At 39.4% G+C, this 25,626-nt stretch overlaps 1 protein-coding gene across 2 annotated transcripts; it reads left to right on the top strand.

Moving 5' to 3' along the window:
* Positions 1–295: 295 nt before the first annotated feature.
* NUCB2 (nucleobindin 2) lies at positions 296–24,051 on the top strand. 2 transcript variants are annotated; one of them, XM_033063177.1, is made up of 13 exons: positions 296–431; positions 10,386–10,529; positions 11,126–11,233; positions 11,942–12,068; positions 14,559–14,662; positions 16,282–16,467; positions 17,116–17,206; positions 18,777–18,835; positions 19,905–19,997; positions 21,014–21,103; positions 21,639–21,815; positions 22,104–22,185; positions 23,884–24,051. In XM_033063177.1, exons 2-13 carry the CDS (start codon positions 10,386–10,388, stop codon positions 23,994–23,996), a joined length of 1,374 nt encoding a protein of 457 aa, XP_032919068.1. In that variant the 5' UTR covers positions 296–431; the 3' UTR covers positions 23,997–24,051. The 2 variants fall into 2 exon arrangements, with proteins under 2 accessions (XP_032919068.1, XP_032919067.2); XM_033063176.2 differs by lacking the exon at positions 296–431 and having other exon boundaries at positions 10,369–10,529; positions 21,639–21,809.
* The last annotated feature ends 1,575 nt before the right edge of the window (positions 24,052–25,626 follow it).

Here is a 25,626-nt window from a genome sequence, read left to right as displayed (position 1 = left end):
GCACCGAGACACCAGGGCACGGCCCCACAGCCCAGCACAGCCGCCCCCGGCCCCGCCGCCACTTCCCTCACGCCAGGCCCCGCCCCCCGCCCCGCCGGTGACGCCAGAGGCGCGCGCGGGTCCCGCCCCCCGGGCCCGCCACGTTCCCCGCTCGGCGGCGCGCGCGTCACGGCGGGGCGGGGCCCGCGCCGCCCAATCGGAGCGCTCCGCGACGGCCGCCGCGGGTGAGCGCGGGCCAATGGGGGCGCGCCGGGGGGCGGGCGCTGTGCCCATGGCAACGGGCGCGGGGCCGCCGCGGGGCTGTCGCACCGAGCCGCGCCGAGCCCAGCCGGACCCGCAGCGCCGCCGCAGCCTCGCTTCCGACCCGCCATCAGCGCGCTCCTCACCCTCGAGAAGCAGCGGCTCCTCTCCTGCCGCAGCGGGACCCAAAGGTAGCGCCGCCCGTCCCGCTCCCCCGGCGGCGGGGCGGAGGCCTGGCGGCGGGGCCGGCGCTGTCAGGGTCGCGGCGGGACGCGGGGGTCTCGGCGCGCTGCCGCCGGCCAGGCTGGGACGCGGGGGTGGCGGTGGAATCGCGGGGCTCGGGGCGGGAGCGGGGCGCAGCTGAAGTTTTCCCGGCGGGAAGGCGGCTCCAGGTGTGTGTGTCCGTGTGTCCGGGTCCCCTCCGTTCGTCCCTTCGCTGTGCGGAGTGACGGGGAGCTCGGAGCGCCCGCAGAAATGAAGGCAGAGCTGGCAGCGGCGGCAGCCGCAGCGGCAGAAATGTTGACTGGCTCGTAATTGCACGATCGCGGGGAAAACTTGGGCAGGAGACTCTACGGGTTCCACCAGAAAGGGCACAGCTCTTCAGCGTTGCTGTCGTAGAGTCAAAGAAGGGTTTGCGTTGGAAGGGACCTTAAAGATCACCCAGTTCCAGCCCCGTGCCATGGGCAGGGACACGTTCCGCTAGACCGGGCTGCTCAGAGCCCCATCCAGCCTGGCCTTGAGCACTGCCAGGGATGGGGCATCCACTGCTCCTCTGGGTAACGTGTTCCAGTGCCTCACCTCCCTCGCTGTAAAGAATTTCTTCCTGATATCTCATCTAAACTCTCAGTTTGAAGCCATTCCCCCTTGTCCTGTCACTCCATGCTCTTTTAAATAGCCTCTCTTCATCTTTCTGGAGGCTGCCTTCAGGTAGTGAAAAGCTGCAGTTAGGTCACCCTGAAGCCTTCTCTTCTCCAAGCTGAACAATCCCGACTCTCACAGGAGAGGTGCTCCGTACCTCTGATCACCTTGGTGGCCTCCTCTGGACTGGCTCCTGTCCTGGTCACTGTCCTTCCTGTGCTGGGGTCCCCAGGGCTGACCCCATCTTACTGTGCTGGTACTCCAGTAGTGCTGGAGCAGCTCTGGAAAGGACTCCAGTGCCAGGCTGGCCACTGCACTCAGATAATTCCAAAAGTGAACAGGGTTGGGATACAGCTGTACAGAGGTAACTTTTTTGCTGAAATGAACACGGCTAAGGCTTTCAAAAGAGTTTGTATTTGGCAACCCTATTTAGTAAGCCTAAGGAGAAGAAAGCCTTCGTTGTTTGACTTAAAAATATTTGCTATGGAAAGATAACATCCTGTAATTTCAATGTGAGACCATCACAGAATCAGCAGTGAAGTGCCTGTGCACCCATGGTATCAAATTCAATGTAGAGGTTTTTTTGGGTTTTTTTTGTAATTTTGTTTTCTCTCAGTGTCAAGAAAAGTCCTGTAGCTGACTCAATATTGGTGCGCCTCTACTCTGAATTCTGAAGTGACTGTCCCTCTAACAAATACCACTCAAAAACTTGGAAACCAGGTTTTGTTGTAACCTTGATGGACCTCTGCTAAAAAGTCACAGAAAGTTTATGGGAGAAGCCCACATTTCTGTGAGCACTTGAGATCCTGTTATGTTTCTTACTGTCAATTTACTGCATGATGATCTTGTACAGTCACAGTGCTACGTCTGCCATGGGCCACAGATTACTTACCTGGTTACATAAATTACCTCCTAACTGTCATCATCTATTTTCCCTTTTACTTGTTTCTGTAATCTCTAGGATGGTATCAGTATTTTCAGTATGAAAAAGATGATTATATTAAAAAAACCCCATAGGTTTAAGCAAATTGTGTTGATGTAGAGCAATGTGAATTTCATTCACTTTTAACCAAGACACCTAAGATAAACAAAGAAAGGGGGGAAATAAAATTATAAATTGATATTGCCTGTTGGGTCTGCTTAAAACTTACATTAGCAATTGGATGCAAAGGCATCTGATGTAAGTTTGTTATAACACTGCCTGAGATGCTGTTAATTTGGTGTCTGAAATTATATTCAGAAAACCCCACTGGGCAAATAAAACCAAGCAACAACAACAATAATTATTTTTTAATTTTACTAAAGCAAATTTTTCATACCTTGGCTGTACAGTACTGGTAGTGCTGCTGACATAAACTTCTGATTCATATAAGCCAAATTAAAGATTTTCTGTCAAAAACTGCCCTCCCCCCCTTATATGTACCTAACTGAAATTGCAGTCATGAAAGTGGAGAGCAGTAGTTCTCTGAGGTAATAAAAAATGTAAAATATATTGACTTAGGTGTCAGAGGTGTGGAAATATTGACGCAGTAGTTTTAGAGCTGTGCTGACTAAACAAATGCACTTTACATAAGAAAGATAAAATCATTTACTCTTAAGTTTGAAGCCACTATCAGGACTTCCTATGATTTGATCTCCTGTGTTGAAGTATTTGATCTAGTGAGGTATTGTGCTCTCAGTGTTCAATGCTCAGTAAGCAGAAAAGATTTCTCTGAAGTCCTGTCAGATACAGAGCAGACAGGAGCCTTTTGGATAGGGGTGTGCTTTTATGTAGATGAAGTCATGACCAAATGAAATCAGTCAAAAGTCACGTTCAATGGTTTTTGCTCTTCCATATGTGTGTGATTTGACAGCTGGAAGTGCAAAAGAAGCTGCATTTCATTAGAACCATTTACGTAATACTCATTTATAAATACTATTCTTCATCATAGGTAATTAAAGAGAAGTGTAAACACCTTTCATGACTCCATTTCTCCTGCTAGTCTTCCTAAAACTAGAATGGGATGTTGATGCATGTTTTTGTTTCTGAGCAAGTAGAAATCAATGGGAATTAGCAAATTGTGAGCATAAATCTCCTTAGGCAGCTATCATTAAGTGACTAAATATTTTTAAATCTGGCTCCACATGGTTAGATCTAGCTGTACTCTGGATAACTATTTTGTGGGATTTTTTGGAGAAAAAGGTACTCCTGGGGCACTCAAGGTTTACTTTAGCATCCTCACTTGTTGACTGCAGCAAAATGCATATTGTTAGAATAATTGAAGTACTTTTTGATATGAGTTAGAGTTTGAGGTAATTCATTGTTTGCATGTAGTAGCACATTTGAGGTTGCTTTTTACGTCAGCACTGACAAAATTGCTGTTTGCATTTATGAAAAATGAATTTATGAGACTCCAGGTGTACTGTTGTATTATGTTCTGTGTGGGAACTGAAATTAGAGAGCAAGAAGCTGTAGCAGTATTTTTTTTAAATTCCTTTTGAAGTTGATAAGATTTCTATGAAGTATACATTGAATTCAGTACAAGTTTTTGCTTGACTATTGGCTTCATAAATCTTTTTCTGAGGCAACCTTGTTGGAAAGAATTAATAAAACCAAGCAAGTTGCTTTGAAAAACAAGTCTAACATTTCAACGTTCTTCAGTTAGTAAGGTAGCTTTGTAGACAGAGATATTTATTGTTTTGAAGCAAGGACAGGGAAATTCCTTGGAGGCAGGTAAAATTATACATATGTGTATGTATTTTTGTGTGTGGACACAGGTTTTAAAATGAGGAACCATTAACATTGCACTAAGAAAAAAGAGTTTTTCAGACTTCACTTAAGCTAAGCACATGTAGCATCAGCCATACAATTTACCTCTGTGCCATCTTTCTTTCTGGACATAGTTGTGTTGTTTCATGATATTATTCTTTACTGAATGTGCTTTGAACAAAAAATTGCTCTTTCCCACTCGAGCAATCATAGTTTGTGTTACTATTGGATGACTCATTTAATAAAACAGCTGAAGTGCATTTTTTAAAAGGAGGTTCTTTCAGTAAATGTTGTACTAGGCACAGTCGGGGCATGCTGTGTTTTCTGGGAAGCTGAAAAAAGCAGCTGTTCCATCAGCCAGCTTTTAGTTGTAAAGAGAATTAAGCAGCTCAAGTGCAGTGAAAATGTAACAAATACAACTCAAAAGAATTTAAGTCAAGTAAACAGAATGGGAAAAAAATTAAAATGCTTCTTGAAAAAATAAGGAAGATCTCCTGGTGCAGAGAACTGAGTGGGATGTGCTCTAACAAAAGATTAGGACAGCATGACCAATGTGAAACCTGTTGGATATTGGCCAGGAAAAATAAAGCAGCATCTGAATCATGGGGTTAGTGAACAGCATTGACAGAAGAGAAAAGAAAAATACATGAAGGACAATGAAACTTATATATATATAATTATATAGCAATAATAGCTGGCTTATAATACTTAATAGCTTGCTCATTACTTCTAAAAGGATCAGTTTTCATTAGGGAAGGGAAGGGTGCAGGTGTTTTTGTGTTTTGAGCATTAACTTGTATGGGGAAAACTATTGCAGCTTGTAGCCATTTTCCTTTGCATATCATTTCCTGCTCGTGTCTTCAAGGAGCAAACCCAGTGCAGGGGCTGGTGATCAAGTGAAGAGACACCCTCACCACAGCCAGAGGTTTGTAGCTTAACAGTGAGTGCAAACAGGTTTTTCCACTTGCTTCTCAAAATTGCTGCCACATGTCAGTTGTGCTTATGCCAGATTAACTCATTGGACTAACAGTGTGAGGAACGATGTGTTAACTGTTGATTCATGGATTTTCAAACCTTGCTCAAGGTATGATAGCTTAGGTTGTCTATGCAGCAGGTCCTTCTGAAAAAACTGGGGGAAACTAAACCTGGTATTTCCAAACAATATTGCAGAAGAATAATCTGTTTCTGCCTAATTTCAAACATTTAATGTAGTTTTTTTAGGGTTCTGGAAGTTAATCAATTTATAGATTTGCAAATAAATTAAAACCATGGAGAAATCACATGGAATGAAACATTTCCCGTTTGAACTGTGACACATGGACAGGTATATTGCTGTTTCAGAGGTAAAAGCAGATTGAAAATGCTAGGTGACTGGAGAAGACTGAGAGAATATTTTACATCTCATTCTAGCACTGAGGGTGGAACATTCTTAGAAAATAAAAATAATTTTATCTGTTTCCTGGCTTTTTTTTTTTAATTCAGCACTGCCTGTGAAGATTGTTCATTACTCCAGTACAGCATAAAAATAGGAAGTCAAATTACATTCATGACTGTAGAGAACATTACTGTTATCCTGCACATCTGCACTGTGTCTCACACAGGTTTAATTACTTCCATGTTAGATAGAACAGGCATATGTGAAATTTATGAATAGGTGGATTTATTGTGTATTATGTGAGTCCAGATTTATGTTTCCCTTGCCCATCGTGGTACACGTGGGTTTGGTGAGTGCAGACGTGTGATGTGACATTTACAGTGTCGTGCTGTCTTGCATCATAACCATCCACTGAGCTTCTACATGTGCAGACACTGCATCCTGATATCACTGTATGGTTTTGCCCATCTCAGTTTTACAAACTTTGACATGGGGTGTTAGTTCTTTAAAAATACTTGTGCTTTGCTGGGAAGGTGATGGAGATGTCAGTACCTGCATGATGCTGTTTTCTGGGCAATGGGTGCTACGTTAATGAAAAGTAATTTTTGGGTTTGTATTGTAACACCTGGCAGCTGTATAAAATAAGTGTTTAGCAGCTTGTGTTACTGTTGCTAGAACAAACTTTATGAGTAGGATTTTGTAGTTACCTCTCAATGCCTGTAGCTCTTTGTAATTCAAATGTTCAATCCTGTTTCGCTGACGTTGATAGGAATTTGCGATTAACAAATAATCAAGATTGCTGGCAGGCAGCCTGTAACTTTTCTTTTACAGTTTTTTTTGTTCATGCATGTACATTGGTGGCTCTGTTTCCTGCTGACTGTCTCATTCTTTTACCTCTCACTCTATTTTTTTAAATAGTTGGAGAAGTTATTTTTCCTTTTTTCCTGAGAGCTTAGGATTTTGGCTTTGTTTATAAACTACAGTATTTGTCAATTCTAGATGACTACTTTTATGATTAGTTCTCTTTATGTACTACAAGTGGGAATGTTGTTTATCCCTCTTGTAAAGGTAAGATTAATTTCTGATACCAGCAGATTACAGTTGTGCTGTCTTTACATCTAGGTGGGCTCCCTGTCTGTGACTAAAATCACTTAATTTCCAGATGACAATTAGCTCTCTCCATCTGTCTTTGAGAAAGTAGTCAGCTCGGCAGATCCATGACAGTTTATATTTCTATTAAAGCTTATAGAAGTAGGAAGAATAGTAATAATAGTAATACTAATAATAAGAAGAAGTCACCTGGCAGGGCAGGAGTGTGTATACTGTGCATTGTGTACTGCTGATGGCAGTGAGCAAACTGACACTGCTCCTCTTCTGCAGCACCCTCAGTGATTGCTCACTTGGTGGCTCTAGTACAGAAAGCCACATTTCCTTTCATGGATCAGACACATGGATGCACTCTAAATGCCTGGGAAGGGATGGGTGTCCAGGAATGTGTTTTCAGAAGTCCAGAATTCTTAGAAGCAGCTGGTAGCAGGCTGAGAGTGGAATGAACCTGCTTGGTGGAACAAAAAGGGGAACCCCCACTTTTCTTCTCATCTAGCCTTTTCTCACTCTTCCTACTGTTGCTGAATTTGAGAATTGTGCTGAGGTTTCAGGCAGGTGATTAGTTTTGCAATGTGCCTGGTTTCTCTCTTCAAATACACATCGGAGTAGAAGGTGCTCAGTGACTCAGGTGTGACTGGCACACTCTAAAGGTTGACTCATGTCTTAGTCACCTGCTTTTCTTGAGGAAATTTTGGTGAGTATACTCTTGGACTAGTAGATACCTAAATACAGTAAGTCTGTGATTGTTTTTTGTTCTAATACGTTTATTTCCAATTTACTCGTTACATCATAATTGGTTTCTCAAAGTACTGTGGGAAATGCTGTGTTAGGCATAGTTGTCTGCAAAGTCAGCTGTGATAGACATGTTCTTTACTTACCCATTTTGGACTCCTCTGCTTTGAATTCTTCCCATAATGTGTGAAATTCTTTAGCTTGTTTTATCAAAAAAGCTACAATAAAAACACCCACTACACAACCTGAAGCAAAACTGCCTGTTGAAGTCTTCTGAGCAGCCTATTACATCAAATAGATATGAAGAACATGATACCATCCTGATTTTCCCATTATGTATGACAGCATATAATTACAAGGGTTTAAAAAACGCCATTGCCCACAAGCACAAATTCCACAGAATGTCAGTCGGGCCGTTTGATAAGGCCTTTTGATAGATCAACTTTGCTGACTACTGCAGAGGATGCTCCAGGTGCCCATCCCAAATCTGGAGGTGAATAGTGCTCCCTCATATGGGGTTTGGCAGACCAACGTGGTTATTTATATCTTAGTTCTTTCAGTTCAGCATGGACATTTTGTATGTCAGTATTCCTTAGGAGCAAGGAAAATGACTGAAAAATTTAAGTTTGCCCCCCTTCAACCTAAACTGGTGATCCTTATCTCCACAGTTGTTCATGTTAGTAGAAGTTGTAGGTCAGGAGCTTTAAGAGATGTTTTTAAAATGGATCAAAGACCAGGTGTCATTGTTGAAAGTGTTGGCTTTAGCACTTGCTGTAGGCAAAGAATGAGTCAATGCCAGACCTGTAGGAAGCATCTGACTTTTGGCTTTCTGTGCTTATCTGCCATCGCCTGTTGGGCTTGAGCATGCTCATTTCATAGCCACATAATGATTTTCTAAAACACTGTTTACACACCTTGCATAACTAGAGCAATATATAGTAATACTAAATTACTTTTGTTGCTATAATTTTGTATATATAAAAATACTTTGGTTGGAAAAATATCCGTCTATCAGGTTCCAGATTTTTAGTATTATCAGAAGTCTACACTGTTTAAAAATGAATACTTCAAGCATACATAACCTTTTAAAAGTGTTTTCAAAATGCTGAGAGTGTATATCTATAATTATTATATGCTTGATAGGTATTTTGGGGTTTTATTAGTTTTGTTAAACATGCTTATTTCACTTAGAAATTACTGGACAGCCCCATTCATACTGTGCAAGAACTTCAACAAGGTGGATTTTTGTTTTACCAATAGTACCAAGAACTACTCCGAGTCTTGCCATCTACCTCAAGATTAGGAGACTTGAAGACCTAATATTTGTTAGTTATTATCATCATCTCCTGTGATTAAATCCTGTAGAAATTACAAACCTAGGCACAGCATTTGTACAACAATATTCTGTAATTAAAAACACCCAATATACGGGAACTTTGGCATTTTTAAAAGCAGTGGTGAATCCTTTCACTCATGAGCTTTGAAAGTCCCTGCAAGCCAACAGTATGTGTAGAGGTATAGAAATTAATTCACCAGTTCCTGCAGATCAGCCTGGGTCTGGTTTCTTTGTGTGTTTGCTTTTTTTAGGGACATAACCTAGGCAAGGCTAGTCAGACTTGTGAATCTGACAGTAGTGCTGACATCCAATTTCAAATGCTCAAGGTGGCAGCAGCAATAGCTCCTGCCATCCATCTAGTAATGGTCAGATATTAGTTATTTTAAAAACGCAAGTAACAAGTATTTGCAGAGCATAATCCATTTAGGCTCCTTTTGCTGAAGATGTGATTAAGAGAAAACAGTTTTAGAACATTCTTGTAATTCTTGAGCCTTTGACATGTAAAACAATAGATGGATAGTGGATATACTTGTATCTCCAGCTATTTCCTCATCCCCAACAAAAGAATATCTCTACACCCCTTGAATGCATCATTGTTTTGTTTGTTTGTTTTGGGTTTTTTTTGTATAAGAATGCTTTTATTTTCCTAGCAATTGAATAAGGGGGAATAAAGGGTGTCAACAATGCTTAATATTAAGTATGTACCACTATGAACATTTTTGCCACAGTAAAGGGCAGCTTAACCCAAGCAAAAGCAATGCATCTCAGTCAAGTACGAGATGATGTAGTCAGGAAAACTGGCACTGACACCATCATTAGTTTGTCCCTCTCCCCCCTCCCCTAAGAAGAGATTTGTTGGTGGTGGACATAAGTACTTCTGACAGAATTCCTTGCATGTCTTGCTAAAGCACTTGTACAGAAATTCCTCTTGTAGCAGGTATACTTTTGATTTATTTGACTGCACATTTCTTCAATATTATGTCTTTTTCTTTGACATATCTAAGATAATTTTAGACAGTTTTTGACTGGCAACTTTCACCTTCTAGGAGGTGATTTATATTACCAATGTAATACTGGAGTTTGCTCAGACTTTTTCTAGAATATCCATAGACAGTGGAGTGTCACAGTCTGAACTGGCCAGATTGTCTCAAGGGCCTGACTTTGCTGTCAGATGCTGGATTACCATCATTACTGTTTTTTTAGTGGATTCCCTGTACTCACTCTTTCTAATTGTTCCATCTTACCTGCTCCTGAATGAATTATTTTCAACCAAGTTTGATAGAGGGCAAGAAGACAAAGGTCAAGAACTCAAAGTGCTCAGTGCTCATCAAATTATGTGAGTTAGCTCCACCTAAGACATTAAAGAAGGAGTGGGAAAAACCAGCTTAATAAAGTCCTGGCCTCAGCAGTAATTTCAGGTAGTGTGAATACCATTTTCCAGGAATCTCTATCCACCAGAAATATGGATGTAACATGGATTGTAAATTATATTCCTGCAAATAAATTTTGGAGGGGACCTTGACTCCAAAGTAGGCAAAGTATTTCAGTGTTGAAACATAAAATCTACTGGCATTACTATTCTAGGATCTGATTCAATGTCCCTAATGATCTTTAGGAGTTTGCCAATAAATTCAGCAAAGGCATGATCCAAGCAGGAATGTTAGTATTAGTTATGTGAGACTTGAACATCCTAAATAGGTGTTCCCATCTGTTACTGCTAATACCTCAGCATGTTACAGACCTCTCACCATTTACAGCTCAGATTTGGCACACAAGTGGAAGCCAAGCTAGGGAAATCTGTTTGCCTAAGAATAGCCTTTAAAAATTAGGGCTGTATTTACTTCCTTGAGTTTTTGTATTCTTTGAGAGTAGGACACTGTGAGGAAAGTGGGTTATTACAGGTATCTGTGTAGGAATATATAAAAAGTTCCTCAGTACAGTATGCTAACATGATGTGTGTTAATTTTTGTGACCTGATCTCATTTCAGATGAAGTGGTTATCTGTCCTGCCCCAACAGTGTCTTTTGGTGGTGACATGTCTCCTCATGGCCTTGGAAGCTGTACCTATAGACATAGATAAGACAAAAATCAAAGCAGAAGGCCATGTGGAAGGAGAGAAGGTAGAAAATCCAGTAAGTATAAAGTAACTAATCTGAATAAGTGTTTATCCTAATTGTAATCTGGATATAGCAAACTCCTTTAGAAGGAAACTAATATTCCCAGTGTTGTCAGTGTGTGTGCCATCTACTGTGGGGAGGTTCTGTTGAAATTTGCTCTTTTATTTTTTCAATGAACTGCTAAAGGTGAGGTGGCACATGGAAGGAATTCCCAGCTTACAACAGGAAGAGCATACTGTTCCACAGAGATTTACTTCAAGTGGTGCCTTTGGAAATTCCACTCACTGATTGCAGTTCAGTGTTTCAAATAGAACAGTAACAAATGAATTGCACTGTTTAAAAAAGCCACACACTATATTAATGTGACAGATGCTTATGTAGTACAAGGATTCCTAATCACTTTTCTGCTCTTCCTTGTCAGTTGCTGAAACAAATGGATCATAAATTGCTATCAGGCAATGATGCAAATCTGAAAACACAAAGATATGTAAGACAGCATAGTGTCTGAGTTGCTAAGAGTAGAGTGTCAGTTTAATAACTGTATTTAAACAAAACTAATTAACTGTTTGTCAGTATAGTCTTTCCTCAATTTCCCTTTTTTCTTTTTTAAGGATACAGGACTTTACTATGATGAATATCTCAGGCAAGTAATAGATGTCTTGGAAACGGATAAGCATTTCAGGGAGAAACTCCAGACTGCTGACATAGAAGAAATAAAGGTAGGTTAAAAAAAAAAAGAGTTAAATTGAGGTTAATTAAATCCATAATCGTGAGGCATGTATCCTTTTTCCTTTAGTTCCTGGCTCTAGGTAGTAGTTGTTAGGCATTGCCCCTTCAGGAGCTTGAAATTTAGGAAGGGATGAGCAGGAAACAGTCTGAAGTGACAGACTTAAGGAGGAGATCCTGCCTTTTGTGTTTTATTTAATCCTTGCTGTTGGCAGCTTTTCCTTTTGTGCTCTGTCTAGTGCCACCCTTGGAGATTCCTCTCCATTTCCAGGTTTTTGCAATGCACATCTGTGGCTGCTGCCTTGTACCTTCCCTCAAGTCTAACAGCTCTCCTTGAGTGGATGAGGCACTCTCTGTGCTTCTCACAGTTCTTGTGAACTCAGTTGACAATATTTGAGCAAGAAATTTGTCACAAATGGTATTAGGCACAAATGGTATTAGGTTATGGTCTTGCTCTTTGGAGGAGCAAGATACTTACAAACTCTCTTTTCTGAAAGCTTTTAGGATTTCTCTCTGTTTCCATGACCATAGGCATAAAAATTTTGAGTCTGCTTTTTGAAAAATGATGAGATTCTTACAGTGTGGGCTACAGTATTGCCAGAGACTGCCATTAGTCTGCTGTCTTGCAGCTTATGTCCAATGGGAATCCTAAAGGCTTCTTTCTTCCAGTATTTGTGCATGATTTTTTTGTTTTTTGACAGAGTGGAAAGCTAAGCAGAGAGCTTGATTTAGTAAGCCACCATGTCAGAACACGGCTGGATGAACTAAAAAGACAAGAGGTAGCAAGATTAAGAATGTTAATTAAAGCTAAAATGGATTCTGTTCAAGGTAAGAATACATAATTTATTTATGGGAGTTAACAGATGGAACTGTGTTAGAGAAATGTCAAAATCCAGCAGTTGGGCATTGTTTGTTGTCACCAATAATGACTAAACTGAGAGTGAGTGTCCCGTCTGAGTTGGCCTGGAGCCATTAAAGACCTGTGTTTATAGGAAACTGGGGAGAAGAGAAAAGCCATCTCTGTGTAATAAATAACTGAACTTGTTTCTGTCAGTGGATTTTTCAGATACTTCTACCTCTTACTTTCAACCTCTTATTTTTGTAATGCATCAGTTCATAGATTACTCACAGAGAACCAGTAAAATAGTAGGACTGTGTTTAAGAAAAAAGCATGACACAGTATTTCATATCCTTAGGGGGTAGAAAATTAATTTTTGTCAGTATTTTATTATTATAAAGATGTTTGCAAGTTTGTGAGGGGAGTTCCAAGGCATTGAATACAAGATGCATCAAATAAAATACTCCTAGAATAAGGATCTGTCTTACAAGGCTAAGCTAATTTAAATGTGGCAAATAGACTGAAGAAGTGTGCACAGGCAAATAAATATTTATGGGAATGTTGTTGCTGTTGCAGACAAGCAGTCCAGTGACATTAACAGCTAGGTACAGCAGATACAGATAGCTACAGATACCTGGTTGTGTACATAGCTGTTTTAGGTATTTTGAAGGTTTATAGCTGTTATTTTAGGTTTATTGCTGTTTTAGGTATTTTGAAGTTTAATGAACTGATTACTTCTACCCCTCTCTGCTTTCATAAATCAAGAGTAACTAAGAGTGTGCTTTAGGAAAATAATTCCCTCCAGTACCTCAGATCTTAACATGTAATTGTGAGATCTTACATTTGGGAACAGATTATTGCAGTTCAGAATATTCAGATGAGTACTAAGATGTAAAAATATTTTGCAAAGTTTATGGTCAGCTTTGCCTACGAGTGCTTGATATCATATACAAGTATGGCCAGATTACCTATAAAATTCAGCTGCATCTACACACTTGGACAACATCTTGGAATATGCACAAAGAGCATTAAAATAGCAGGCAGAGTGATTTGACTTCCTTTTATTTACTCTTCTAATCTTTTCCCTATAACACCACTTAGTATTTTAATCTTCTGTCTGATCTACAAAAATCAAAAAAGGCACACAAACCCCTCCTCTCTTCTTCCCTGTCAGCTGGATCAGGTTTAAAGAAACCCAGACAACTAGATCTGAGATTATGTTCAGCATATAATCCTCATATATATATATTCCTCGTGTAGTCCTCACCCAGATGAGTTTTTAAACATTTTCACCAAGATCCTAGTTGACTGACCAGTACAGACCAGAAGAATGTTAGGAGTTGGGTCTCAGTAATGTGGCAAGTGAAGAGTGTCAAACAGAATGAATCTCTTCCCCTAAATGTGAGGAATGCAGAAAAATGGGTTTGGGGGCTGTTTCTTTGAATTGTTTTTTGTTATTTCTTAAGTCTACTATTACACTTCTAAAAATGTTTCAAACACAGACAAAGACACATGTATTTAAACAGAAACTACAATCTCACCAGGGAGGAATGGTGCTTGAAATCTGCCCTGGCCAGTGTTTGCTGTTTTGTGTTAATACAAACACAGCTCTGATTGTAAAGCAGATAGTTTGTGAAAGAACAGTATGTTCAAAAATGTGTTTTCTAATTTTTTTTTAAAACAAATAAAATACTCTTTGCTAAACCATCACAAGAGCTTGTCACAACTGTTGTACTTAACATATCAAAGCATATGACGGTGTTATTATGTAGCATTAGTGCTCAGAGGCCGGGTAACAGCTAGAAAAGGTGTGGTAGAAATGTCTTTAGTTGTTAGTGCATTGTAGGTTGATACTGATGGGTATTACTCCTGTCACAAGGAAGAGAAAATGTTTCCAGCTCTTAGACACAAGACCTGACTCTCCACTGTCTTGCACTTCTCTTTTTTCTACAAATGAAGTTTAAATATCTGGTTATTTGATTTGATACAATTTTACACCATATTGTACATAAATCTTTGGCCAGATGCATGTCATTGCAGGGCAGTAGAAGAGTTGGACTTCTCCCAGTGCAGGAAAACATGCAAGTTGTTAGCTTTGATAGAGCACAATGTCAACTGTCTCTTTTGTATAGAGGAGAATGAAATTTATTTTAGTTTGTAAAGCTCAAATTGATCATACTTTCTCTTGCTGAAACAGAAGCTGTGATTGGTGCATGTAAAATGATTTACAGTCATTTAACATGCACAATGTAAAATGTAGTACTGGCCTATGAGAAGGGATGTAGTGCAAATTGCAGTCAGGTTTGCCAACCTCCTTCAGGAAAAGCAATTCTGGAAATGTTACTGTTGTTTCCTCCAACAATGAAAAAATTATTCAGTCCTCAGGGAACCTCAGGCATAAGTTCCTATATGAAAGATTTCTTGATTTGCTGGATTTCAAATTTATTTTAATGTTTTGCATGTATATCTTGTTTTTCCAGACACTGGTATAGATCATCAAGCTCTCCTTAAGCAGTTTGAGCACCTGAACCATCAGAACCCTGACACCTTTGAGCCTAAAGACTTGGATATGCTGATCAAAGCAGTGAGTGCCAGATAGGAACTACTGTGGGGGTTGGGGTTTTCAGTATTATGCGTTTTACCTCAGGTAAAGGGAAGTCCTTTCCTATATAGCGCACTTTATAAATGACAAGCAGTTTTCATTTTCAGAGAGAAGTCAGTTTTCTCATTGCACACTTGAAAACTGTTGCCAGTGTGCATGATGCAAAAGTGTCCATAAATTTTGGGATGTCACTTTTACAGGACTTAACATTCATATGCCAGTACAAGCCAATTTGGGAATAAAACACACCTTTTTGAGAGCTTTTAAGTTAAATAGATGTGAGATAGAGGTACATTTTTCCCAAGGTTTTATTTTTCTGATTTCTGTTTCTAAATGATATAGGAGTCTCACAGGATGATATAAAAAATCACCTCTAACCTAGCCACATGAATTTTGGGATCTATTATATATACATCAAGATGCAAAACCACAGCAGAGTAGAATCTGAGATAGCAATATTAGAAATTGCTTATACTGGGCATGGCTATCAGTGTCTGTTCAGCAGATTCAGTATTAGTCACAGATGTGTGGGGTTTATTCAGTGCCTGTTTATTTGGGGGGTGCAGTTAAGCTAAGCAGGGCTTTTTTCAACTGCTAAAGAAAATTACACTTCCCAAGGGGAAAAATGTCTAAAATATTCTTTAGAGAGCGCTGCATGTCTGACATGAAAATTTGACAGTTTTTATACTTTCAAGAGAAACTGAAAGATAATTTTTCTGTAATTTTTTTACCCTTGGATTAGCTTAATTTTAGATTTATCTCCATTTTCTGTAGAATTATTTTTTATAGAGATATTACAATTTTTCTAAACATTTCTGAACATCACTTCTGGGAAAATTTTGGTTGGCCTGGAGAAGCATATCCTTAACAGGGCAGTTCTTTTTAACTACATGTTTTATTGTTTTGTCTTTTCATTTCTCAACCAATGGATACTTGGTGTAATGGATACTTAAGGGAGTCTTAGCTTTGGAATTGTTTTTTAAAACATACAGTGAATCTGAAAAGTAAAATGTAAATAATGGAGGGACAGTATCAAGTGTAAACAGGTTACTTTGAAAAGCACTACAAAAACATCCTTTAATACTTGGGCCTGCATGAAAATGACACAACTTTAAACTTGTCAGAAATTTTCCTCTCATATCCTTTCTCTACATTTAATTGTTTGAGGGTTTTTTATTTAATCTGTATTAAGCTGCTGCTAAGTCCCATTATTAATGAAGGCACTTTTGTGATTAAACTCTAGGATAAGCTACAAATGTTCTTACTCTGAAATGATCAAGGAGTTAATGGTACTGTTAGTATAGGACTTGATTAACTTGTTCATTTATTACTCACTGATGAGAAAGGACACCTTGAAGCCTTCTTACAGCTCCATGTAATTGCAAAAATTGTCCAACAGATGAACCATTACAAATTAACTTCTGTGAATATGACCAAGGGAGGAGAGATCTTTCTGCATCACTGTCATGTGAAAGGAACCCCCAGCCAGTCTGCCCTGAATGGCAAAATGGCCAGCCTTGCCCATGGATCTGAACAATACAGTGTTTTTAATGTCAGATTATATTATATAATCATCTGTCTGCATGCATCTGTATTTTTAGGCTACAAGTGATCTGGAAAACTATGATAAGACTCGCCATGAGGAGTTTAAGAAATATGAGATGATGAAAGAACATGAGAGGAGAGAATATTTAAAAACACTGGATGAAGAAAAGAGGAAGAAAGAAGAATCCAAATTTGAGGAGATGAAGAAAAAACATGGAGATCACCCTAAAGTTCACCATCCTGTAAGGCTACAACCTGTTCTTGCATGACTGAGTGGGAGCTTTCCTTTCCAGAGAGAAAAAGCTAATACACACAAGGGTATATTTTGTTTGTTCTCATCACTTGCCTCCTCTTACTCATGGCATGGGAGCAGGGAGTGGGCACACTGCTGAGAGCATTACAAACCCCACTGTATAAACTTCCATTCTCTCTGTACAGATGTGTTATTTGCTGCCAGAATTTTTATAAAGACCCTGAAATTCATAAGGAAGAAGCCAGAACAATATTCAAAACTGTAGGGATGCCTGCATGATATGCCTGGTCTGCAAGGAACTGCATCACAGCACCATTTGCTGTCAGAAAGGCAAAATAATTCAGCTCCCTTCAGCTGTTGTTTCTGAATGGGGCTGTGTGGCCTTGACTGATTTTTACAGGTGCTCCTTTCCACAGGAGCATTTCCTGTACACTCCCTCTTTCCCTGGTCCTTTCAGTCTAATCAGAGTATTAGACTTGACCAAAAGGGAATGAAAGAAAATGTCATTGATTCCATTTGCCACATAACTAATCAGCGAAGAAGGCAGTCCTTTCAGAGAAACCATAATGCAAAAGTAATGCAGGGAAATTACACTAAATTGTCTTTTGAATAGTTTTTCTTTGTAACCAATCTATAGGGAAGCAAAGATCAACTGAAAGAGGTGTGGGAAGAAGCAGATGGACTAGATCCTAATGAATTTGACCCCAAAACATTTTTCAAATTGCACGGTAAGAGGTTTAGTTTTAATCTCATGAACAAGTGAAGTGACTTTGTTACATTCTGCTGAAGTCATCATATGTTAGGATGAAGTCATAACCCTCAAGCAACTTGGATGAATCTGAATAGTACAGAGGAGAAAATATTTGTTACTAGTTGTAAATTTTGTGCAATGCTTTAAATGGAGTTGAAAATTTAAAAGCATTCAGAGTTTTGTTTAACCTCCTAAAATCATACAGGCAAAAGACAGTAGTGATTCCCTAGGGAAGCATGGGTACTTAGAGGGCTGTCCACATCTATAACTTTGCTTGTACAGTGTGTACTGGGAATAAATCCTTAGAGATTTGTGTAGGGGCAAAACCTGCTTTCTCATCATCTCTGCAGATAAGTACCAGATGCCCCTAATCTTTGGAGTGGTCATAGAAAGGCCAAGCCTCTTCAGAACTTGAAATATTCCCTTGATAAAACAAAAACCCTCTAATCCTGCCCCTAGATTTCTGAGGAATGGGCAGCTAGAAACAATAAGCAGTAGCAAAGATGAGTTCATCTCAATGAACACCTTGCTTTACATGTGCTGATGTCACCATGTAACCTTATGTTCTGATATTGTTAAATGCTTCATCAGAAAGTGCCCCTAAGTAGATCCTGCCTGGCAGTAGGCTGCAAAGGGTTGAACAGTACACAGAATTTGACTGTCTCAAAGATGATGATTTAGATAAAGAAAAGTGTTCTAGTTTGAGTCTAAACTTTTGTCTCAGTTTATGACATATATAGTAAGCATGTATTATAGAATCATAGAATGGTTTGAGTCTGAAGGGACCTTAATGATCATCTAGTTACAGTTACTAAACCTTATCTCTTCTTTCTAGGAAGAGATTTTGAAAGATAGCTTTCTGAAAATTTTTGGTAGCTTGTTTGTGCAAAACTTACCAAAACAGAAATAGCTGAAATCACCTGTTGCCTTATAGCTTGGTATATAGAAAACTTGGAAGTAATTACACAAAAATACTGGGTAATAATTTGAAGTGGATATTTTCTTTCCATTTCAGAGGTAGTGTAAGAGTATTCAGAGTACAATGTAGGACAAAAGAGGGATCATTAATTATCAAGTATTTTTCTCTCTGCATTTGTTGTGAAAAGTCATCTTACACTAATCCTGAAGTGCTGCATGTTTATGTAGATTTCATGTAATTATTTAATTTCTTGGGGACTCATACTGTCAGTTAAAGTTTTTCTGCAGAATCTTGTTGCTCCTGAGCCTAATTACAAATTTAGTGGTTAAATGGGGACAACTTGTTCTCAGCAATATTTTTTGGCAGTTGCAGTCTGCGCAATCCTGCGGTGACCTATTTCAGTTTGCTAATCTAAGAAGTAGAGAGATTACTCCAGACTTGTCCAACCAACCAAAAGTCACAATACACTCCAGCCAATGCCTGATGAAAACCTAAACAGAGGAAACAACCTATGTTACCAGCTTCTTGTTAAATGTGTACACTGATCCTTACTCAACTCTTGGAGATCTATTACGTCTATGACTTTCTATATGTACTCAACTTGATTTTTTAAAACTTCTTTTTTTAGATGTCAATAATGATGGTTTCCTGGATGAGCAAGAATTAGAAGCTCTATTTACTAAAGAGGTAAAAAAAAGTATTCAGAAGCTTAACTTCTTTCAGTAAATGGTTACAGGCATGTCTGTTTTTCCCAAGTATATTTGGGGGCTTTGGGGACTACAAAATAAGAGTATTCATACTGAGTTTCATGCATCCTTAATATTTCTACAAAAGTGTAAAACCTATCAGCAGGCAGAATAAAGTAGTTGAAGCACAGAAGTCAGAAATCTAATGCTCATGTATTTCTCTGCCTCAGGCTTGCTGGAAATTCTGTAAGTAATTTGCAGGATAGGTATTACCTGTGTAGAGAGCTGCTCTCCCTAGATGCAGCCTGATAAAGGTTCTGAAGCTGGGCACCTGTGCTCATTCAGTGTTCATCAGCAAGTCTGATGAGAAAAAGACTCACACTTGTGTGACTTGGCTCAGGGACAGAACTGTGGAAGTCGCTACAGAAATTTCATGTATTTTATGTCTGGCTGATTTGCAGCACATGTATAACTGATAAAGTAGACAGGGTCTTAGTTTCTTTAAGCCTTGGTTTGTTGTCTGAAAATTTAACTGCAGTACAATAATTTGCTATCATCTCCCTCACTACAATGAAGATACAGTGCCTGGAGCCTTAAAATTACCTGAGGTTGGGCAATGCCTGAGAAAGCCAAGTAGAGGCACATCGGCTTTAACTCTCCAGAAAGACATTGTGCAAGAAGAGAAGTGAACCATTAAATTTGGCACTGAATTTGTCTTGTGGTAGCCTGAATGCTTACAGGGTCAGCTGCATGCCCTGGTGAAAAAGCCACTCTCTCCTGTTCCAGAAACCACGTGGAACCTCTGCCTGCTTTGAATCAAATGTAGGATCAGACTGTGCACACTGAGGTCAACTTGACTGTAACATCCACAGCACTGAATTGCGACAGACCACATGAATTAACTGAAAACTTCATTCTTAGGAAAGAAAGGCTCACTTGTTGCTTAAATACTGTGCTGAAAGAGGAAAGTTGCATGCACAGAAGATCTCACACCACTTTTCCAGATATGCTCTGCCATTTGAATGAGCAGCCTTTTCTTCAAACTAACATATACTAATTTTAAATTTCAGTTAGAAAAAGTTTATGATCCCAAGAATGAAGAGGATGACATGGTCGAAATGGAAGAAGAAAGGCTGAGAATGAGAGAACATGTAATGAATGAGGTGGGGGCTGATTCCTTTCTGTGTTCAAAAAATACAGTTCCCCTAACATGAAGTCCAAGTGCAGCAGTAAAGGATGGTCTGTCACACTGAGTGCTGCTTATGCTGGGATTCATGCCAAGTTACCATTCTCAAGCTCTGTCCCTGTATTCTGATGTAATGCCTGCTGACTAGTTTTTAATTTAAGGAGTTCCACAGAAGGAATTTTTCTATAGCCTCGGTTGTTTGCAGATACTGAGATGCAACAGAAATTCCTTGTGAGTTGTATGTCAAACAAGGAAGACTCTAAATATGCTTTGGCAGTTGGCAAATGGGTAAGATTTAGGTGTGAGAAGAGGGAGTAGAGCAATGTCTTCTATCATATAGCTCAGCTTTGTCCCTTTAAAAGGGGCTCAGAGCTCAAGCTATCACCTGTGACAGTGAAAACTTTCACTATGTCTGATGGGTTTTCTCCTCAGGAGACACAGGAATATAAAGGGGGTATTTGGAACCACTGTGTTTTCCACCCACAGTATTTCTGGATTCAACTGTATTCCTTAAACTTGAGGAGCAGAGCAAGTGTGGTCATCTATTAGTCATAAAGGGAAGCATTTCCTCCCTTCCCCTTAAAGGATTCTAACACAATTCAGTTGGGTGGGATTTTTGTTTTTCAAAACCTCCTCCTCCAACAGTGGAGATAATTTTATAACTGTGAGTCAGAGTAGTTACCAGAAAGCTACAAAACATTTCTTCTTAAAAAAAAAAAATCATAGATTCCATTATTAGTGTTTGGACTGTGAGTACAAGTGTTTCCAATAAAGCCAGAGATTTTTTGAAGTAAAATGTCAGGATTTACTTTGTAGTTCTATTTTTGTTAAGCTACATAAGCTTGTGAGAGAATTTTTCAGAAAATGTTGTGGGCACTCCCTTGAAAATAGGATATTTGAAGAATTGAAACTGGCTATATTTGATTGAAATTAAAACATTAGCTCCTCCAAAGCATGTCCTTTAGCTTGAGCTTAATTTTTTGCTTCAAATAGGTTGACATCAACAAGGACCGGCTAGTGACTTTGGAAGAGTTCCTGCGAGCTACAGAGAAAAAGGAATTTTTGGAGCCAGATAGCTGGGAGGTAATGAAAATGTGTTCCAAGTACAACATACAGCACCATTACCAGCACTTGGAGCAGGAAACCAAGCGGCATGTCTGTGACCTTTGCTTTTTTTCAGCTCTGCTTTGGTATGTGTGTCGTTAAGCCCCTGAGCTGAACTAGCATTCAGCTGTGGCAGCCTAAATGTAATGCAGATGTGAACTCCACAAAGGGAGAAGGACTGGCGCCACCCCGGGGAATCAGGGAGAGCTTTTCACACGTGCTTTTCAAATGGAAATGGACATTTTGTTTATGAATTGCTTCAAAGGGAAGATAAGAGCTCAGTTGGAAGAAAGAGGATATTTTTCTCCTACATCTAATTCTGTAGTAGAGCTTTGTTGAGAAAATAGCTGAGAAATTACTACTTTGCTGGTTTTATTTAGTGCACCCTGTGTCATGTCTCACTATTTTGTTCTGAGGGTTTTTTATTGAACTGTTCAAGAATTTCGGAAAGAATAATAAAAAATACCCATGCTTTCCTGGCTAAGTATCCATTCTTGTATCTATTTCCTTGCAGACACTAGATCAACAGCAGCTCTTCACTGAGGATGAGCTGAAGGAGTTTGAAAATCACATTTCCCAGCAGGAAGATGAACTTAGAAAGAAGGCAGAAGAACTTCAGAAACAGAAGGAAGAACTACAGAGGCAGCACGATCAGCTTCAGGCACAGAAACAGGAGCTTCAGCAGGTACATGTGAGGACAGTATATATTTGGTTTTATCTTTCTCTGTCCTTCTGTGTGTAGTGTCTCTTCACAATTCTGAGATTTACCTCAATTTCTCATATGAGTCCCAGTTGAATTCTAAACTAATGATACCACAGCAGAACATAGTCTGGTGCTCCAAATTAAAGCAACACAGAACTATACCCACTAAGGACCTTACATAACTGCAAAATTTGGTTTAAGTGTATTCATTTATGTCACATCAGAGAAAGGTGACAAATTCAAGTTTGTCAACTGTTACATTTTATTTTTCACCAGGTTGTAAAACAGATGGAACAGAAGAAACTACAGCAAGGAAATGCTCCTGCAGGACCAGGTGGAGAACTGAAAATCCAACCCCGTATGTGGCTTTCTGTGTAACTTTAAAATAAGATCTGCAATGTAAAAGTCATTATTGTCTCATAATTTCTGTTAAAACTATTAACTTAATGCAGCTTTAATGATCTCTGGAGAGAGGTTCACTAACCTGTCTTTCAGAGGGAAGTATGTAGCTCTTCTGAGTACTCCTGAAATCTCATCACTTTTAAGTCCATAGTAAGAAACCAGAGTCCTAACACAAGGCATCCAATAGGCAGAGAAGGAGGATTGTGTTGTACTAGTCTAGAATCCTGAGATCTGGAGCATCCAGGGAAGAGCAGGGACATACAGAAGACAAGGTCCCATGATCTATGGCTGCATTGCAGTCTCAGGCTGCAGAACAAATCAAAACAAATTTAAAATCCTCAGTGGACAATTTGACAGCAACTGGATGCAGCATGACACAAGAAGTTAGCCTTGGGCAGTAGGAATGACCAATTGCTTCAACACCCTCAGGAGAAGTCAGTGGCATACTAAATCTCTGCATTTCCTCACTGGTGGCAGCAAAACAGCCAAGTGTATATTAGCACTTCTTATCCTTAGCAGATTGCCCAGGTTTCCTTTGTCTTTTAAAGGGGTTCTGCTGCCCCATGCATCCTAAATGAGCCTTTTCTTGCTCTCTAGAAAGGTTCAAATTATGCTTTCATGGCTTTATTTGCTTCCATGTTCATGTGCTGACATGATCAGTGAAGCTCAAGAACTTCTTGACATTGATCTCAAATGTTCAGATCTATCCAGGCAGCCTTTTGAGTACCAGGAGCTCTTAACTGCTCCTGCAGGGCCAAGAGTGGGATTTCAAACCTCAGGAGCTGTGCTCAGTGATTATAGCTTACCTTGTTGGGTACCCTGAAATTCTGCCCACTCAGTTCTATGTAAGGAAATGATGAGATTTCAAAACCAATTTAATTCTGCCTTTTATTTGCTTTGAAACTGACTGTGAGTAACTTCATTGCATGATCCTTCATTCCAAGAGCCTAAATTTCCCCTCACCTTCAGTAAAACCATTGGGTGCAATTGCAGATGATACATCTTTTGATACTGGCAATGTTCTAGCAGATACTGTTCTTAACACGTGTATTATTTTATGTAAAATCATTCTGTAAAGTCATTTAATTAGGTGTCATGAGAATTCATTATATTAGCCAGAACTGGTCACACCTTATTCACTGAACCAAGAATGTTCAAGTAGACACTACTTTAGATCTGGAGCTACTGAGAGTAATTTAAGGAAAAAAAAATCCAGAAATGGAGCTGTATGTTCTGAAATCTTCATTAAATGATGAAAATTAGTATTACTCAAATGTAGGCAAAGGGAGAACATTGTAAGTACTGATGCAGTGAGTAGGAATGTACAAGAGCAAGTCGTTAATTATTTCTTTTTCAAGCTTCCCATATTGGGATTAAAGGATTTATTTCAGAGAGAACAATGTGTTATGTGAGAATATTTCACAGAAAGCAGAGACAACTTGTATTCTAAGAGGTGATACTGACTAATAGTGCAGCCTGTTGAGTCTCAATCCAATTTCATTATTAGACACACAAAACTCCTTATTCTGTTTATAAACCAGAAAATACAAGGTTTTGTTCGAGTGTCCCTTGCTGGAAACTTTCTTTTAGAGAATTTTCACATTTGAGGCCAGTTTACTGAGAAGTTACAAATGGTTCTGTTCCTGTTTTACAGCTGGTGAGCACAAAGCTGGGGATGCACCACAACAGCCAGCAGGAGGTGATCAGCCTTTACCACCAGGACATGTCCAAGAAGCAGCTGTCAGAACTGATCAAGTTCACCCTTAACCACTTGTGCCTCAACTTTATAGCATCTTTATTATTTGGGGTGGGGAAGGGGTGGGAGGGGTGGGGGGGGACAAGAAATCGGAGTGAAACATGAACTTTCTCCCTCAGACTGTAAAATCATTGGGAATGTTACAGATGAAGTATCAGTCAGACCTGATTTATAAATTAAATTAATTTTGTTTCCAATGCATCAATGAGAAACACAAGGGGATCATGTAGAGGCTATAATAGAGGAGGATATTAGGGAAACCATTAATATTAAAGGTTTTTATGGCCAGGGGACTGAGCTGTTAAACTCTCCCCTCATAAAGAGGGAGGAGATGTTTAGGTGTGAATCAGAATCTTCTCAGAGAGGAAAGAGGGAGCAGGCTTGGATGTTAAGTTAGGTCTAGTTCGATGTAGCAACTCTTTCCAGAGATGCTGAAACAAAGACCATAGCTAAAGGCCTATTTCCAGCACTACCAAACCCTTTCTTCTTTGAGACCAAATAAAAATGAAATTTCTTAATCACAGAAAATTTGCACTTTCTAAAATTTAAACACAGCAAAGAATTATGTGGAACAGTGAATATTTTTCATGTTTACAGAAACCTAAGAATTTCACTGAAAGCCTTCAAAAGGAATACTGTACTTGTGTGTTGATCTGAACCGTCCTCCTTGTTGAGATTAATTCTGTGTAGCAGTTGAAAGCTCAACTGGCCCTTGGGACAGTACTTTTGTCCCCATTTCTTTCATCAGATACCAGCTGATCTCAAAATTTTGCATGTTATTAAGTAAGCTTTTTATGTTGATGGAAATATTGTGCAAAACAGAACAAGACTCACTGTCTTTTTCTGTGCAGATTATCCTACCTCCTACAATAAAACCAGATTTTTCAAAGTGCACCATGTGCTTCAGAGAGCTCTTCTCAGACATTTGGGATTTGTTAAGGTCTCACTGTGGACTCTTATGAGTCTTTCAGCAGTTGGTGAAAGGTTATGAAGTGTCCTAAGCCTGGGGTGCTACTTGATTGTAATATATTTGCTATTGAACCAGAATAGGTCCCTAGTATTGCAAGCCAAGGTTTAACAAGAGTAAGTTCAATTTTCATATCAGTTTTATTATAATGCTGAGAAGTTGTGCCAGTGCCCCTGCTTCTTATTCATTTCAAACTGAAACTCTCCTGAAGTGTAAACCCTGTGTGGATTTCCTTGTTTGCTTGTGTTTTTGTGGTTGTTTTTTCATTTGTTTTGTTTTTTAAACATGGATTGTTCTGATTGTATAATGCTGGCTTTGAATGGATACACACACCTCTGCTAGCATCCTTTACATTTCCTTCCTGTTCTGTGGCTAGCTGCTGACAGTGGCATTAAAAGAGATATTTTGGGGCTCAAGCAAAGACACAGAAACACACTTCTGTTAGAGAAAGATGTTCCTTTCAGAAGAAGACTTGAATATTTTAGGCAAACTCAAAAAACCAGAGGGCAATTGCTGACATTTTGTATTGACATTTTGGAAACTTCTCACTCTGAAGAACTTGAATTGATGGAAGCCAGGCACATTCCTTCCATGCTCAAGGCTTCTTTCATCAAACCTGAGCATATCCATGTTCTCCACACAATGCAGCAGAACTCAGTGCCAGAGCAGATTAG

Source organism: Catharus ustulatus, chromosome 6 (genome assembly GCF_009819885.2).
Source record: "Catharus ustulatus isolate bCatUst1 chromosome 6, bCatUst1.pri.v2, whole genome shotgun sequence".
NCBI classification, from domain to species: Eukaryota; Metazoa; Chordata; class Aves; order Passeriformes; family Turdidae; genus Catharus; species Catharus ustulatus.
This window is presented reverse-complemented; position numbering and strand designations above follow the sequence as displayed.